The 18918-nt window shown below is 36.3% G+C and overlaps 1 protein-coding gene and 1 long non-coding RNA gene across 3 annotated transcripts; both read right to left on the bottom strand.

Moving 5' to 3' along the window:
* Positions 1 to 1497: 1497 nt before the first annotated feature.
* LOC121243636 lies at positions 1498 to 3754 on the bottom strand. 2 transcript variants are annotated; one of them, XR_005936208.1, is made up of 4 exons: positions 3744 to 3754; positions 3242 to 3330; positions 2244 to 2707; positions 1498 to 2150 (listed from the first exon to the last, which is right to left on the bottom strand). It is a non-coding gene; the product is annotated as an uncharacterized LOC121243636 (long non-coding RNA). The 2 variants fall into 2 exon arrangements; XR_005936207.1 differs by lacking the exon at positions 3744 to 3754 and having other exon boundaries at positions 3242 to 3520.
* An 8930-nt stretch (positions 3755 to 12684) lies between these two features.
* Positions 12685 to 18201, bottom strand: LOC121243174 (serine carboxypeptidase II-2). Its single transcript, XM_041141243.1, has 10 exons — positions 17728 to 18201; positions 17228 to 17335; positions 16858 to 16953; positions 16668 to 16760; positions 15859 to 15944; positions 15474 to 15737; positions 14098 to 14231; positions 13780 to 13875; positions 13201 to 13306; positions 12685 to 13036 (listed from the first exon to the last, which is right to left on the bottom strand). Exons 1-10 carry the CDS (start codon positions 18002 to 18004, stop codon positions 12875 to 12877), a joined length of 1422 nt encoding a protein of 473 aa, XP_040997177.1. The 5' UTR covers positions 18005 to 18201; the 3' UTR covers positions 12685 to 12874.
* Between the last annotated feature and the right edge of the window lie 717 nt (positions 18202 to 18918).

The raw sequence follows: 18918 nt of genomic DNA, 5'->3' as shown, positions 1-18918 counted from the left end.
AATTACTGTTTTCATTTTTTTTTTTTTCCCAAAATTTTGCATTTTCTTTAAATGAATGACTTTTTATTAATGTTGGTCAAATATGATTGGGAGAGAAGAAAAAATAATTTTTGTTCAAAGTTGTCCAATGGGATTGCATTAGTATGATCCGTTAGTTATTTAGTAGTACCAAAAGGTATGGATAGTGAGATGAGATAAGATGGTTTTAGATGAAAGTTGAAAATTGAATAAAATATTGTTAGAATATTATTTTTTTAATATTATTATTGTTTTAGAATTTTAAAAAATTAAATTATTTATTATATTTTATGTAAAAATTTAATAAAGTTGTAATGATGAGATGAGATAAAATGAAATCCGTTTCTGTATCAAAATGGGCCATAGTCACTTTAAGCACTCATCTTTTTGGGTTCCTTCATCAACATATGTATCCCAGTATTGTCAAGATGAGTTCCTTGGAAAGTACTTTGGTAGTACCAATTGCATGATCTGTTTCAACAGTTGGATCATCTGCTCCAGATGATTGTATATGGCATATTATCTAGTTCCAGTATCCTACGTTCGGACATTTAGGAGGGAAGGTTGGTCCATGGGAACTAAAAAGCACATCTCAAACAAACCTCGTATCTCATTTCGCTAAATAATTCATCACCATAGCATAAGTAATTTATACTCAATTTTGTCATAACATAACATGAATGAAAGTTTTGCTGCGCCACATGTGGAGGCTTTGTGTGATTTATAAGTAAAAAAATAGTCCTAAAAAATCCAGATGCTTCCAAATGCTTCTTCAAGTGCCTCCTCTTGCTCAGCTCCGCCCTCCCACCTCTCTCCGCTCGGACCCTCAACATTTCCGTATAATCAGCGACAAAAACTTGCATGTCGGGTCTCCCACCTCAACATTTGGTTTGTCGCCTGTCGCAATCAAAAGTGAACATATTATCAACGGACAAATTAGTATTTAATCATGAAACGTTCTCAGAAGAGAATACTCATAAATTTAATATTCAAAATCAGAAAAAGAAGTAAAACATATTTAACAGTTTCTTTTTCTTTCTTTTTCTGCTTGATGTGGCAGCCAAGCCAGCTACATCCTATACGGTAAGTATTCGCATTTGCCTCAGACAGTAGTATTGCAGCTATTATCTGGTTTCAAATATCAATCTATCAATGTCTCCTACATCCTATGACCACCGATCAGGTAAATAACAAGATTCCAAGAAGACATTCACCAAATTTTGGTACCACTAAAAAATAGGTGCTTGAGGAAGATCGAAGCCAAAAGACATCTACCCAAACAACACATCATTGCAGGTCTAATTGCCCAAGCTAGGCATTGTATCCATAGATAAATATGATTTTACAGGTTCTAGGGATGGTAAGTTATCACAAGTTCAAGTATGATAAAGAATTTTTTTAAAACAAAAGAACATTTTCATTTAAATATCAACTTCGGGGAGTGATCAAAATTATGATAAAGACCATAACATATGAATAATAAGAAACAGAAAGCCATCTCCTTTATGATTTATGAACATTTAACTTTCCCCATATCACAGCAATGTGGCAAATCACTTTTTTCACCTTCCTCACAAGTGCAGAAAACAGAATATATTTACAAGTGTACCTTCTGAGCTCTAGTTATCAGTATTTGTTAGAACTAATGAAAATTATACACAGCAGAAGAAAATGTACTTGAGCTCAGTCTTTGTAGTTCCACGAGTAAATCCAGCGTACAAGTCTCGGATAGTTTCCAGCTCTTCTTTACATACTTAAACTACCGCACCCTAGATGCTTTTTAAAGAGATGGATGACTACCCTCAAAACACTTGCTGGGACGAGTAGAAGGGACTGAGTTTTATTTTTTTTAGTACCAATCAATCCAGCCAAAACGCCAGGAGTAATACCAGGCCAAAGGATGAGGGGCTTGCCCACTAAGGGCGCTACTCTTTATCACAGACTCACAGTATTTGTTCTGAATTTTCTTTCTAGTAATTTGCAGTTTTTTTGCTTCACGGTTTTCTTATGGTCACAATAAACACTTTACATATGGGATTTCAGGAATAATGTACTTAATCGTGTCCTCCACTTCCTCCAAATAATCATTGTATTCTCTCAACGATGGAAGTTCATCTTCCCGTTTATTGAATCTACGAAATTGGAATATAGAGAATTATAGTCAGAGACAAAGAACACAAGACAATGGAAAAATAAACCACCTTCAGAACCAAACTATTCCATACCTTAAAATCCATCATATTTCAAAGGAACCAAACATTATTACTCCGGAGAATCAAATTAGGAATAGAGAAAAGAAGAAGAATAAGGAAGAGGATTGACCGAAATGAGCAATTGACGAAGCCTTTTTCCAGAACCATGCACAGAGGCCTTACACTGCACAGCTGCCAGCGTGTTTTTTTTTTTTTTTTTTTTTTTTTTTTTTTTTTCCTGCTAAGCTAAACGGGCGTTTGAAACAAAAGGCCCAATTCTTCATTTCCTCGACCACTGTCGCATTTCATCCCCATCTTTCTTCTTCTTCCTTGGCTTCCCTTCATCTCCAAATTTATTTTGTTATTTTTGTGAAAATGATTAGCCCATCAAAACTGGAAACGAAGTCCGTCGTTGAATTCAAAGTGGGAGGAATTTGGAATCCGGGTTTGAATCTGTCGGATCCCGTGTAGAAAGAATCATGTTTTCTGTTTGGGTCCTGAGAAAATGGATGACACGATAATGAGTTTTAAGAATAGAAATAATAAACCGGCAAAATGAAGTTTCGAACGAAAAAACCTGACGAAAGTCATTACAGGCTCATACTCAAGAATATGATAACTCAAGACTACTAGTAAGACCTCAAGTCAGCACCAGCTTACAGCTCGGTACATCTGTTACAGTTATTCGGTGGCGCTTTTGAATTTTCTGGGCTACCAAACACTTAAATCTTAGATTTAAATCGACTTTCTTTCCCCGTCCTAACCATTTCTCAGCAACCAAACGGGACCTAATCTCTAAGTTCTGCTAAAATATGAAGACCAAACTCAGCGCCGTATCTCCTCGCATTCATAAATACCGTATAACCGGAAAAAATGAAAAACTTCCAATCATGACGGACCAAAAAAACCTGATTTTGACGCAGAACTGGTCCTATTCTCTGAGTAACTCTTATGCAACAGAAACCAACAAAATCTTAAGAATAGGAGTAAGAATCTGAGCTTTGAGGATAAAAGTCGAAAAATACACTTACCTTAATCAGTAATATCACTATCTGGTGACGAATCGTGCTCTTCACCAACCTCGCCTTCACCATTTGCATCACTTTCAGTCGTAAGTTCTCTCTTTCTCATCGAATTGCCGAACCTGTAAGGTGTAGATTTTTCCAATATCCCACACCGGAAAAAGTCTACAAATATATTGCACTTTATATTGCACTACCCATTGCAAGGGATCGCCGGACTTCGTAGCGTAGGCTTGTGACCCAGCGGGGCGATAACCCAGCGGGGCGATAAAGATGGTGACCCGTGGGATGGTTTTCGAGATTATTAGTCGGGCGTTCGATTGTGGGCCTTGAAATCTCGCCAAAACTGGCTTGTTGTTTGACACCATCTGACTACATGAGAGCAGCAAATAGGACGGAGAATAGTTGGTTGGTGTTCCCCGTGACACCGGCCCGGTCCAATTAAACTTCCATCTTTTTTTAATAATTTTTTGAACTTTTATTATTTATATCAATGTTTTGAATATCGTACCGAACGTCGTATCAATTAAGACACTGAAATGAAATATTTCGATACCGGTATCGCTTCGTGTATCGTTTTAAAATAGTCTATATATAAATAAATTATATATAAATACATATATATATAATACAGGCCGGTACGGCCGATATTTAGGTCAGGTACGAAACATATATGGTACCTGTACTGGCCACTGGGCTGGTACGGTACCAATTTAAAAACACTAATTTATATATCATACTTTAAGAGAGAATAATTGTCAAATAAGTACATATTATGTAAGAGAGCCCTAGAGAGTACATATAAATTGAGGTTAAGTGATTGTAATCTCATCTGGTTAATAAGATTTATGCAGCTCTATAGACGTAGGTAATTTGTTAAACCATGTATATTGTGTGTCGAGTGCTTGATCGTGTGCTTGCTTTTACTTTGTTTGCCCTTGTTGGTGTGTGTTTTGCACAACAACTGGTATCAAGAGCCAAAGTCGGATATGCAGTTAAAATATTATAGGATATAATTGTTTAATATTATTTTGTTTTGGTATTTGAAAAAATTGAATTATTTTTTGTGTTTTGTTTGAAAATTTAGCAAAATTATAATTATTAAGTAATGATTAAATGAAAAAATTTAAAATTTTGAAATTGAAAACTATTTGTATTTAAGTGATATTTGGTAAAAAAAAAAATGAGATGAAAAATTTTAAGATAAGATGAGATGAGATGAAACCATCTCTATTCCCAAACAACCCCTTAGTTTTCATTCGCTTCGGTCTTTATCGGGATTTTCAACAAATAGTCTCGCATTAGGGCTAAGCAAAAATCTAAAAATCCAACTCTAACTTAGGCTCTGCTCCAGCTCCTCTCATAGTGAGTTTTTCTTAGCTAGGAAGTCGGAGTCGGAGTCGGAGGTCCAGGCGTACCGACTCCAACTCCTACTCTACATCCGACTTTGATATTATACATATATTATAAAAATATGTATTTTTCTATATGTTAATCATATAAATTTTATACTATAATATAAATTTACTAAATTGACTAATAATAGTTTAGATATGTAAACATTATACTATTACTACCATGTAACATTAATGTATAAAACATGCAATACTAATGTATAAACACTAATGCATAATAACATATAATAGTAATGTATAAACATTAATATATAAATTTAAAATAAAATGTAATACAAGTGTATAAACATTAATGTATAAATTTATAATAACATGTAATACTAATGTATAATAACTAAAGTTTAATAACATGTAATAGTAATGTAGAATAATAACATGTAATACTAACGCATAAACACTAATGTTTATTAACATGTAATACTAATGTGTACTAACACTAATCTATAAATTTAAAATAACATGTAATAAAAATGTATAAACACTAATTTATGAATTTATAATAACATGTAATACTAATGTATAATAACTAAAGTATAATAACATGTAATGGTAATGTATAATAACCAATGTATAATAGCATGTATACTAATGTATAATAACACTAGTATAATAACATATAATACTAAGTCTAGTATATAATTAAGTTAGAAATAAATCATAAACTAATAAGTTAATAACCGTAAGAATTTAGCATAATAACATACTTTAGTATAATAACATAAAATTAAACACTATAGTACAAGTCTATAATACTAATAGGAATAAGTTAGACATTAGTATAAAATACTATAATGAGTTAATAACATGTAATACTATAGTATAATAACATGTATTTTGACACTAGTTAAATAGTAATTGTTAATAGTAAATATTAGCAATTAAATTTGGTAATAAAATAACTATAAAACAATAAATAAAATTTTTGTGGTTAAATCAAAGATTAAAATTGATTTAGGGTTTGATTATATTTATACAAGAATCTCACATTGTTTAAATGAGACTCTTGTATTGTTTTTGCCTCCTATATAAATGTCACATGAGGCTACATTAACTTACACATAATATACACTAACAAATTTTAAAAACATATTATTAGTTTTTAAATTATGATGATATTTACAAATTTAAATTTATAATTTGAGTCTAAAAATATGTTTTTAGTCACTTTTGGGCCCAAGAATAGTTTTTGGTCACTTTTAGGCCATGACCACTATTGGAATGGGCGGGAAGCGGCTCGCACATGGGTGAGATGCTGGGAAGGGTCGACCTCGGCCCTGCATGGGCAAGTGGCACCCCCAAGTTGGTTAGGGAACACACCGGCCAGCCTAATTAAACTTCCATCTTTTTTCAATAATATTTTCTTTTACTTTTTGGAAAAGATTTGGTATGCTAACCAAGATTTATTCTATTACCCATAGTTTTAAATTTCGTGTTGTTTTGGTATAGTATTCGGTACATTATACATCCTCATTATGTTTCACTCCAAATTTCGGCCCGTTCCGGTCCGATTTTGCCACTCTGGTAAAATTTCAGTCATTTTGGCCAAAATTTGGCATTTCGGACCCTATTCAGTTTCAGACTATTTTTGTAATTTTCTTGTACTTGGATCCCACTTTTATATATTTAAATCTAGATAGTATTTAATTAATTATAGAATATAAAATGAATTTATTTAATTTTAATTTTTTTTTGTAACTTTAAATATGTCCCATCATTTTCTAGTTTTTAAAATATTATTATTTTTATTAATTTCTCTATTCTTTTTCTTTTTCTTTGTTTTTGTTTCTGAACTCAAGTTTGTAATTTTTTCAATATATATTCATTTTATAAATCTTCAATTCTTCCATATATATACATATATATCTATATGTATTTATTCTATCAGTTGTTAGTTTATACATATATATAAATATTTATATATAATATATAGTTAATCCCAAAACTGTAAATCGGAATGCTGTATCGAAATATTCCATTTTAGTACTTAAACCGGAATGATCACCGGAACGAAATTTAAAACATTGATCACAACATCAAAACTTAATTTATCTGTCCATAAAAAACTAAATATAAATACTAAAAAGTTTTAGTATTTAAATATATCATATTTTGTTCACGAAATTAACCAAGAAATTAAAGCAACATCATCACATGTATAAGCTATATCTAACTAAATATATATATATATATATATATAAGCAAACTTCCATTAGAATTACATTACAGTGAAGTCTTATCAAACCATAAGGCTTGATGAACAAAAGCAGGAACATGCTCCCACCACACATTAATATCAGATACATTCCAGGCATATCTTGCCAAAGCATGGGCCACCCCATTTCCCCATCTAGAGACATGTACAACTTGAACTTGTTGATGCCGAGACAACAATTGCCTAGCCTCTGCAATCAAGTTTCCATCGGGTGCATAGGAATCCTCTCCACCTGCAGTAGCTTGGAGTTGCTGAACTAGAGTCAAACAATCAGACTCCACCACTAAATTAGGAATTCTCAAAGGCAAACATAATTGTAAGCCCCTCAATACTGCAAGCAGTTCAATTGTGGCAGGTCCTTCTACTTCAGATTTAACTTTAGTAGCTGCCATCACTATCTCACCATGAGTGTCCCTTAGCACTAGACCAACACTAGCCTTTCTCTTGTCTCTGAAAATTGCACCATCAATATTGACCATAAAACACCCAGTAGGAGGAGGCTGCCATCTATAAGATTTCCTCACATCAGCAAAGGTAACCCGTCGAACCTCAAAATAGGCTGCATATAAAGATAAAGCCGGGCATGCACTTTCCATAGGATCTAACACTAGCTGTTCCATTTGCATTTTATTACGTCGAAACCAAATACCCCAATTGTTCCATATTGCTTGGATAGAGGGGCAGTGCATTAATGCATGAGTAACATCTTCATCTGGATCCTGACAGAAACAGCATCCATCTGCCACCATTACTTTTTTCTTTCTAAGGCTAGTAAGTGTTGGAAGTATATCTTTCCAAGCTTTCCAAGCAAATGTTTTAATTTTTCTAGGTACTTGCATCTGCCACAGCCACTTCCATAACTTTTTATCTTGCATCATTGCTGAACTTTCACCACACATGTTAGCATTCTGCGACTGAATCAGCCTATACACACTCCTAACAAAAAACCTTCCATTAGATTCCACACCCCATATCCACCTATCATTGGCTGGCAGTGCTGATAATCTGATCTTGAGGATATTGTCAGCCACAATTGGATTAAAGAGAGCTCGGATAGATTGACTTTTCCAAGAATTAGTAGAGAAATCCACAATAATATTAACTGTAACATACTCATCAACATCCACATGCCTATTCCCATGAATCTCAAGTTGTAAAATACTAAAACCAGGAACCCAAGGATCTTTCCAAATCCGAATTTGCTCACCTGATCCCACTCTGAATCTGCATCCCTCTTTGAGCCATTTCTTACCAGCATAAATCCTCCTCCATACATATGAAGGGTTAACTCCCAATCTTAACTCCAAAAGAGACTCATGTGGATAGTATTTTGCCTTGAAAGTTTTCTGCAATAAAGAATTTCCACCCTGTAACAATCTCCATCCTTATTTAGCTAATAGTGACATATTAAAAGCATGCAACTCCTTGAATCCCATCCCCCCTCTGAATTTAGACACACATAACTTTTGCCAACTCAACCAATGGACTTTTTTCTTATCATTTCGTTGACCCCACCAAAACCTAGCCATCATCCCTTCAAGATCATGGCATAATCTCAATGGAATCATGAAGCAACTCATAGCATAAGTGAGAATAGAAATGGCTACTGCCTTAATCAGAATTTCTCTCCCTTCTTGTGAGAGTAGTTTTTCTTTCCAACTCTGAAGCTTAGTCCAAACTCTTCTTTAATACTTTCAAAGGCTTTGGTTTTTGACCTCCCAACAAGATTAGGCAAACCCAAATATGTATCATATTGCTGGTATCTTCGCACCCCCCATAAATCCAGCAGCTCTCTTTGCTTAGTAGCGGCTACATTCTTTGAAAAAACCATAGTTGTTTTGTCTCTATTAATTTTCTGTCCAAAAGCTGCCTCATATTTTTCCAAAACACATTGCAAATGCCTAGTAGTGCCACCATCAGCTTTGCAGAAAATGATACTATCATCTGCAAAAAGTAAGCGTGTAATCATGAGAGCTTCTCTACACACTCCAATCTCTCTTAACAGCTGCTCACATTCAGCCTCCTTGAGAAGAGCAATTAATCCCTCAGTACATAGAAGAAATAGGTAAGGGGATAGTGGATCCCCTTGCCTTAGTCCCATACTAGGAATTATAGGACCATGAGTAGCACCATTGATCAACACAGAAAATGAGACAGTTTTAACACAAGTCATAACCAGGTCCACAAAAGTGTTAGCAAAGCCCATTTGCTTCATTATCTTCTCCAAGAAAATCCACTCTACTCTATCGTATGCCTTGCTCATATCTAACTTCAAAGACATATACCCCTTCTAACCCTATCTTTTATTCTTCAAATAATTAACCAACTCATAGGCTAACAATACATTATTAGTGATCAAACGACCCTTCACAAAAGCACACTAAGATTCTGATATAACAGAAGGCAAAAGGACTTTCAATCTATTCACAATGACTTTAGAGACCAACTTATAAATTAGATTGCCTAAACTTATAGGTCGGAAGTCAGAAACTTGCTCACAGGCTTTTTTCATAGGAATCAAACTAATTAAAGTATGATTAACATCTTGGGGTAGCATACCAGAATTTAGTGAATCAAAAACTGCCTCAGTAACAGAATCTCCCACAATATGCCAATAGCATCGGTAGAACAGGGCGGACATGCCATCAGAGCCTGGAGCCTTTGTTGGGTGCATTTGATCCAAAGCCAACTTGACCTCCTCTGCTTCATAAGGTCTAGTAAGCTGTGCATTTATTTCAGTAGTGACTCTTTGATCAACACATCTTAAAACTTCATCTTGACCACCTTGCAAAGAAGAAGTAAATAAGTCTTTGAAAAAATTAGTGACTAGAGAATCCCTTTCCTCCCCCTCAAGCCAAACTCCTCTCTCATCTTTTAAACTCCGAATCAGGTTTCTCTTCCTTCTTTGACTTGCTTGTGCATGAAAAAATCGTGTGTTTTGGTCTCCATCTTTTAGCCATTGAACCCGAGACCTTTGCCTCCACATAATCTCCTCCCTTTCCAGCCATACATGAACTTCCTTTCTTGCTTCATTAACTCCAACTTAATCAGGACAGATAGCTTCCGAGTGTTGTAGGTCCTCCAATCTCCTTCTTGCTTCAGCCAATTTTTCATGCACATATCCAAAAGAAGACCTATTCCACACTGCTAGTTCCCTCCCACATCCTTTAATCAGATTTTAGACATCCTCCATCTTGTTACTATTCCGAACACTGCCCCATTCTTTCTCAATAATCTGTTCACATTTTTCCTCTCCAACCCACATTGCCTCAAACCTAAACTTTCTTGGGTGTTTTCCCCTGACTAAAGGTAACTCAGTTTCAAAGAAAATTGGCAGGTGATCTGAATGGGCAATAACACCATGCCTAACCCTTGCTTGAGGAAAGACTTCCCATAGTTGTTGATTACCCACAAACCTATCTAGTTTTTCACTAACTCTCTGCAGGCCACTCCTTCCATTACACCAGGTAAATCTTGATCCCTGAAAGTCCAAATCCTGCAATGCACAATCTTTCATCACAGCTCTAAAGTTCTCAAGTTGAGCATAGGGCCGTAGCCTTCCCCCTCTTTTCTCATGCAAATATAAGACCTCATTGAAATCCCCCCCCCCCCCCCAGCACTAGCCATGGACCACTAGCAGATGAACATAGTGTTCTCAAGAGATTCCAAGTAATATATCTACTACTAGCATCAGGGTGCCCATAAACACCCGTAAAACGCCAATCAGCCAAGTCAGATTCTTGAATACAGGCATCTATATGGTATCAGGAGAAAGAACTAATCGAAACTGAAATTTCCTGCTTCCACAACATAGATAACCCCCATTACACCCCACACAGTCAACAGAGAAACAATTAATAAAGCCGAACTTATACTTACAAATGTCCATTGCTTGTGCACGCATCTTGGTCCCCCGAAGAAACACAAGATCGAGATCTTTTCTCGTGATCAGATCACGAAGTGCTCAAATTCCCTGTGGGTTCCCAAGCCCACGGGATCCAACCTCTGCCGATAATTGAATTGGAACTTCATGGAGGTCACCCTCAACAGCATCCTGAATGAGAAGCCTCCCCTTTTTCGCACCCATCGTTGAACCACCATTCTCGCTTCTTCTTTTGACACAGTTTGGGGTATGAGAAGATGAAGACAGAAGAGCCTTCATAATAGCCCATTCTTCTTCCGTCGAGCACCCTTGAGTTCCACAGTTTGAATGCGTGATGGACCCGTAGAGAGATCCATACATGTCGAACCCAATTTGCTACTCACAGATCCACCTTCCACCATAACTTCACGGGCCTTTACTCCATGGGCCATATATTCCTGACCCGATCCCGAAGAATGATGAAACTTCTTGCCCAAATTAGAAAAAGAACCCAGCCTTCCAAAAACAACACCTTGTACATCGTCTTCCTCAACAACCATCCTCGCTCCAACTTTCCCTTTCCCTGACTCGTGCAATACACCTTACTTGACTTTCGATTTGGCAGTAGCAGTAGCAATTTCCCCTAAGACATGTCCATCATTTCGTTGCGCAACCTCTGCGCATGACGGTTCAGCAGTTACGATTGCAGTTGCTTCAGTTACCAACCCCTCTATAACTTCCCCAATAACTACTCCATTCTTAGTCCTCCCATCTTTGCTAACCGCCAAGTGTGATGGATCCGCTGTGTACAGTGGACGACGGTTGCCTTGATCCAAGGCTTTACTGCCACGGCCTACACTCCGCAACCACTGGCCATAAGGAAAGTTGCCCCCATGTTCTGTAGCATTCTCCAGCTGTTCACAATCTCTATATGCATGTCCAATCTTACCACATATATAACAGAAATCCGGTAATCGTTCATAGGAAAATCGAATCCAATAAGGACCGTTCGATCCTAGTCGAATCTTTTTTCCCCGCAACAAAGGTTTGGACACATCCACACAAACACGGATGCACGTAAACTCACCCCATTCAACTTCGCCACTCGATAAATCCAATTCTATGACTCTGCCACATGCACCACCAACCATCCTTCCTACCGTTTCATTCCGTCCCATTAGTGGTAGATCTTGTAGACGTATCTAGAATACCGCCTCTGTTAAATGCAAACTATGCATTTAGAGGGAGCCATCGAATTCTTTTAGCAAAATCAACTGTTTGTCAAAAGCCCACGGCCCATCCCTCAGCACCCTATCTTTGTCCCTTTGTCATCAAATTCAGCGATAATAAACCGTGAACTCAAATCCTGCAATTTCATGGATTTACTCGCCCGCCACACTCATCTTAACATTTGTTTGAAAGCCTCTCTATTATAATACTTAGAGGTTAATAGTTGAACAATCAAACACCTTTCACCCCGAACCAGGTTTGTTTGCAATACATCCGCTTCGACTCCAATAACATCTTCCTCCATCTCCGTAAGCGATAATTTCCCACAAAGATCTTCCAATTCATCAGCCATAATGCAATAGAAAATAACAGCAAACAGCCTGCACAAGGACAGGGAACAAAACTCTACTCGTAGAAACGAGAGAGGAAAAAACCAAACCATATCGGACAGCAATTTGCAACGGTTATGAAATCGCCCTAAATCGCTGGACAAGCTCTTTAAGATGTATTAAACTGTTCTCTCTCACTCGAGTATTACAATATATCAGGATTTGTGTAATCTAATTAGTACGGTTGTTTCACTAAATATATATATATATATATATATATATATAAGAAAATATAACCCACTGAGATTTAGAAATATTAAATATTTCTCAACACCCAATTTGCAAGAACTATGTTGCTCGATTCTAACATTCCATTCCAGTAAGACGCAATAGCAAATCTACAATTTCTTGTTAAATTTGAACAAGTGCTATTATTGCTTTGTTTATTTGCAAATGGATACAGGTGCTATTAACACTCCACACAGTAAAGACACCATAACCTTAAATTTGCAGTGTTAGCACTGCAAGAGTTGGAAGAAAATCACAGTCATCTTTCCTTTCAATTCCAGGAATACGAAAAGGAAAAAAAAAAAATCAATATGAACTGACTAGTTCCGAGGCTGGCATGGAGGTTCCTGATAAGAAGGCTTTAACGAGTGCCAAAGCTAGTTTTGGTCTATGCAAAGCAACTTCATGTCCTGCTCCCCGGACCGATACAAAGGTAAGCCCAGCATATTCTTGTGTCCATCCACCCACCTGTTTCAAAAACTGTGTTATTAATTGTGTCCATGTAGTAAGAAAGCCAAGTATTCTAGAATTGGAAAACAGGTTGTTCTTATCTGAAAAGAGTCTTAAGTATGTAATAACTAGGGTGATGAACGATTACTGGGGAAGGAAACAGTTTTTTGAACTTTGTTTACCTGCCCATCTGCATACCAGGCACGCCAAGGTCCCGAGGTTGGAAGCTTAAGAGCATCTATACTGTACCGGGTGGATGTAACTGGGAGTATGGCATCTGTATCGCCACTGGCATACAGGAAAGATGAACAAACTTGGATCGTCAACAGAAATTTATCTGAAATCACTTGAACAGAGAGAGAAAAAAAAAAAAAAAAAGGAAAGACATTTGCTTGCTTAACCGGCATTCCTAAACCAGGTTGTATAAATGTCCCCAATAAATATGATGCAGAATTTGAAAAATCAGATTCACATTGGAACTGTCAAATATGGTTATGTAGTATGATCATGAATTTAATTTCAATGGATTGAGATCGGGTTTGAATCCTACCCAACTCATTGATTTTCTCAGCAGGATGATACGTGTGATAATGAAAGGTTGGCTTTTAGGGTGATTCCTAGCTTTAATACCAGTAATTAAAAAGAAAGCACATGTATTTGACTTTTTACAGGTATAGGTTGATGCAAATCCTCATTACACATTAAAGCAATATTAAAGGCAGCAGCTGAACGGAAAAATGCATGCAAATGTCGAGAGGAACCTGAACATCCATATACGCAGTCCTGAATGTATCAGCTCGCGGTAAATGTCCAGCACTGTCCTAGGAGAATCCTTCCAGTTACTATTTACCAACTCGCTACAAAACAGAATGAGGAGGTTAAAATTATGAGGGTTTCCATCTCTTGATCACTTCAATCATGGTTAATGCAGAAATGATATCATATAGGGGATCAGTAGAAGATTCATGTCAAGGCAAGATGCTGCTTCCTTGCTTGCACCTTAACGAAACAAACAGCATTAGCTTATCCAAAGGTGTCAACGGAATTGTAAGTTCAAGTATCTCTCCAAAAAGATGTACCTGCAGGTTGACCATTCAGATGGTGCACGAGCCAGATCAACGTGAAGTGCCTTTTGAACCTCAGGTAGATTGAAGTACACAACAGAGTGCTCCTCAGTGCAAGGATCATACTGCTCACTGACATGACCAATTCTCTGTCAGAAGAAATACAAATCAGTAATGATGTGACCCAATCTTTGACTACCACAGAGGCATCACGAAAGATCTCTTCAGAAGCAATATATGAATTTCTTAGGGTGGTGGATTTAATAGCATGCTGGAAGGATATTCAACGTTGTCCCCACGTGGTTGTAGTTTGGAGGATGATTCCGTTGTGCATTATGTGGTGTATTTGGATGGAAAAGAATGATCGGTGCTTTGAAGATAGGGGGGCGCACTATGGAGGAACTTCGGAACTTTTTTGTGCACACCTTATTGCTCTGATTTTCAGTCATTGTGCTTAATGGAACTAGTGTTCATGACTTCTGTTTTTAATTTCTGGTTCCTAGAATGTATTTAGGTATCCTTTTGCATACTTCCTGTATACATGGGCTTCGCCTACTTCATTCGTATCAATAAAGTTTTCATTTTACTTATAAAATATATATATATATATATATATGAATTTTTGATTTGGATATTTGATTAGGCAACTATTAAGGCAAAGTTGGTTTAATAAATTGATATAGGTATGAACCTCATAATTACAAACAATGAATATGATAGAAAACTAGTAAACTGCTCTTTTACAATGTTATGCATGCAAATTGATTGAGTTAAAAAGAAAAAACCAGCTTGTCAAGGACTTAGATCTTAGATTTTAAAAAAACCAGCACCGCAAGGACTTAGATCTTAGATTACCAACACGTCTATTTATTCTTTGTTTTTTCTGTATTAGTATTATATGCATTGTCTGACTTGATGAACTATTGAGTGTGTCCTAGTGTACCATTTGTAAAATAACTTATTATTTTAACCCAGACAGATAAGTTGACACATCAGAATGGCAAAGTCAGCGAATCTTCCAAATCCAGAAAGCTAAATATAGCCCCATTTTTAAACTTTGGCCTAAAACAGTAATTTGTACTTTGAAACCATGAAAATATTGTGAAGAAACTCCACTTTATGGACTTTTGACAGATTAGTCGGTGCAGAAGGGAGTGACATAGTTTTACCCATTTGAAACTCATTAGGAACCATTGGCCAGACTTTCCAGTTCATATGCCTCTATAAGTGCAAAATATTTTTTTTTTTGATAAGTAAGAGATAAACTTTATTGATGTGAATGAAATAGGCAATAAGTGCAAAATATATTAAGGAAAATGTGGATACATAACAAAAAATGTTTAAGAGGATGAGCAACGACTCTCCTAGACTGATAGTTCAGGATAACTCACGTTGATTCTTTTCAGCAACCGATTCGACTGGCTCACATTACCAGGGCAGGTGGGTGTGAAGATGCTATAAGGGTCAATGTCTCCAAGTTCTTCGTTAGCAACATCCAAAATCTTATCACATGAAGCTGAAGTGTGTATAAATGACTGTAAATCACAGAGAAGGTTCAGTCGCCTGTATGTTTGATCAGAAATCAGACCAGCTGACCACATAAACTGGAAAACCCCCAAGTGGTCATGGTAATCGTCAGTAAGAGCATTTCCCACCTGCAAAACACACAAGTGTTTTCATGCTTTAGTTTTGAACACTTATTTTACATGCTCTAATTTTGTACACAATACACAAAAATCAAGAGGTTTGCCATAGTAGAGAATAGAGCATATGTACCATATAACCCTTCAGATTAATAGCTTTCTCCGTAAATGCTGAGTTGTACCTTACAATGGCTTGGCTTAGCTGAGGAACATAATGTCCTAGAACACAGATTTCAGTGATTAAAAACATAATAAACAACCAAGCCATATAAAGAATTTATAAATGTACAAATAGATAAAATCATGAACCTCTTCAGCCATGAATCAGAATAATGAATTAAGCTACTTCCTTTGTTTTACATGTGTTGTAACTACCTTTTTTTTATAAGCGTGCTGGAACTAGAATCAGTGCATGATATAGGTTGACATTATATAATGGGATGAGTGCAGAAGGTAGAAAGACCAGATCAATGATGAAACTATGATTATTGAAATACTTTATAAAGACTTGACAAAAAGAGCAAATAGATTAGATCCACTCATCATTAACACAACTCTTCAACACCATATTTGCTTTGTCTCTTCAATAACTCTCTCAAATCTTTATTCTAGGCACGTTGATTCCGTATAGCATGTTCGTGATGGTTTAGATAGGATTTCCTTTTTCTATGTTAAATGATAGGGTTCAAACACATGACATCCACTTCATGATGGTTTTGAAGTATCACCAGAAGATGACAAGTCTGATGAAATATTCAGAAAAATTACATGATATGTTCCAATAACTCATATTGTCTAGTTTTGGCCCAACAATGAGAAAGACCAATGTATGAGATAGCTGAGATAACGGAGCTAAAATCATTTAAGTGTCATCTGTTCAACAGAATGGAACAAAAATATTGGCACTACTTTAGATATTATTATAAAAAGACTGAACTTTACCGGCATAGCTCTCTCCAGTAATATAAAAGTCCCGTCCTTTGTACTGAGGAAAGCGCTCAAACCACTTCAAAAAAAATGCTAGAGAGTCGACGGCTGCAACAGAAGGTGATGGGTTTAAAGTGCATAAGATAGCAGCAATAATATAATTGTCAAAGCAAAATCACGAGATACAATATGATCAAAGTTGTACCAGTTCTTATATCTCCATTATTCAGCAAATCAGAGGAGGTGTTCGAATAGGAAAAACCAACTCCGACAGGGGAATCAAGAAATATAATGTTGGCAACTGCAAACAAGTAAAAGTAGTTAGACATGATCGCTTTGCATTAACCAAGCAAATATCTCTAGTTCAACCTCATTTTGGTTAATTCATCATTGTCCATCAAATTTTTAGCTTCACTTAGTGAACAATGTATATAGTAATAGAGATGTATGTGTTGTCTCTGTCAAACTCACTCTTTGTCTATGTTTCATACACATTTTTTGGATATCTGGATACCCATTTGTTATAGAGACCCGCGGGGAACATTTAAACTAATACTTAAGTGTTTGTTTCTTACCTTGATTCCAAGAGTAAGGATTCAAATAAAGGGTCTTCCCATCTGGCTTGATATGAAAAGGTCCAATTTCCTCTGCCTCCCCATAAGCTATGGATGAACACCCGGGTCCTAAATCAATAAACCTTTGGTCAGAAAATTACTTCAAAAGATAGTATCATATCAATAGCAGTTAGAAAAACAGAGAAGCTATCATTTTCCACGGCCAAGTGGTTAGAAACTAAAGAAACATCAAGCAAGTTCGAAACTTAATACAAAAGTAAAGACCTTTTTCCTTCTCACTTGCTCTTTTTAAAGTATCAAATGAAATCAAAACTGACAACACCATTCACCGAATGAAAGAGGTAACAGATCACAAAAGAAACATCCGATGAGAAAGGTAATAAATCACAGAGGAGAATATGGAAACAACTAGCAAAGTAGCCACGTATCAATTCAAAAAACAAAAGTCAAATCCAATAATAATTACGAAAATAGTATGAGGAAAATTTAAAAGTTTCGACCTCCATTAAGCCAAAGAACAAGAGGCTTTGAATCAGGATCTTCATCAGCCTCAATGAGCCAGTAGAAGAGGGCCCTCCCAGAATCTTCATTGACTGTGATGTACCCAGCATAGTGTGCAAAGCTGACGTTGAAGGTTTGTCCTGGGAGCTTAAGAACCCTGTCTAATTTTTGCTGGACAAGTGGGTCTGTAGAACAGGTTGCAAAACCAATACCAAGGAGAACATAGACGAAGATGGTCGAGATATTATGAACAAAGGGCCAACCAGGATTGGTCATTTCTCTCCAGCAGGTCAACGAAATGGCGGTCGCCTGTTGGGTAGTAGTTGGGTTCCCTTTTGGGACAGAGGATAGAGGAATATGAAGGAATCAGGAATTAAAGGCTCTCGTTTTTTTTCCACAACCGCAAGCATGGCCTGGCTGCGAGTTGCTGACACCAGCGGCTACCCTCCCTCCCCCCAAGAATTTTGGGTAACGGAGTGGCGTGTTTGTTTTCCATTAAATTGATTACGTTTTCAATGAAACCGTTTGTTTTTTTGTGAGTTGCGTCTAAATGTTAGTTATTTACAAATTATTTCTCTACCAAACACGTCTTAGCTATTTCTTGACCGTTTGTTGTACAAACAATTTGGGCCTCATATCATAAGGAAGAAGGTATCAAGTCCAACTTATATCAACTCAAAAAGACTAATTAGTCTTGGCCCAATAGGTTCCTAGCCAGTTCAGTGCCATTACGTTCAACGATGGGCCCACAAAAGCCCAGTTCAGAGCAAAAATCTAAATAATCAAGACTCCTAAAAATTGACATCATCGTAATTATTACACAGTATCAAAACAATTATAAAAGAATTCAAAACAAAAACATTCTTACTTCTTACATCTAGTTTCTACATTAATAGTGCATTTTATGTGTCTTTAAATACGGCTTGCAAATATATTATCTTGTATTGAAAAATGATAGTTGCAGTCGTGTGTACAAGCATCGTGCAATTATTTTGAAAAAAAATGAATAAATATGATATTCATATAAAAAAAAAATTATTTCTTAATAGTAAACTCAACTCTTTTTCAAAACTATTACACGATACTTGCACACTTCACGAATGCACTTTACATTACTCTTAAAAAAAATTCCGCAAGCACATGCCTTTTATATGTTGCAAACGCAATGTTAAATACAGGTCTTCATTGCT

Source organism: Juglans microcarpa x Juglans regia, chromosome 8D (genome assembly GCF_004785595.1).
Source record: "Juglans microcarpa x Juglans regia isolate MS1-56 chromosome 8D, Jm3101_v1.0, whole genome shotgun sequence".
NCBI classification, from domain to species: Eukaryota; Viridiplantae; Streptophyta; class Magnoliopsida; order Fagales; family Juglandaceae; genus Juglans; species Juglans microcarpa x Juglans regia.
The sequence above is the reverse complement of the archived record's forward strand: the minus strand, read 5'-3'. Positions and strand labels throughout refer to the sequence as shown.

Excerpts from the sequence above, each read along its gene's own strand:
- LOC121243174 (XM_041141243.1), bottom strand. The coding sequence starts at position 18,004 with ATGACCAATCCTGGTTGGCCCTTTGTTCATAATATCTCGACCATCTTC. Across the intron at positions 17,336-17,727 it reads TGTTCTTTGGCTTAATGGAG|GACCCGGGTGTTCATCCATA; the intron begins GTCGAAACTTTT and ends TTATTGATTTAG. Across the intron at positions 14,232-15,473 it reads GGTTGCTGAAAAGAATCAAC|AGAATTGGTCATGTCAGTGA; the intron begins GTGAGTTATCCT and ends TTCTTCTGACAG.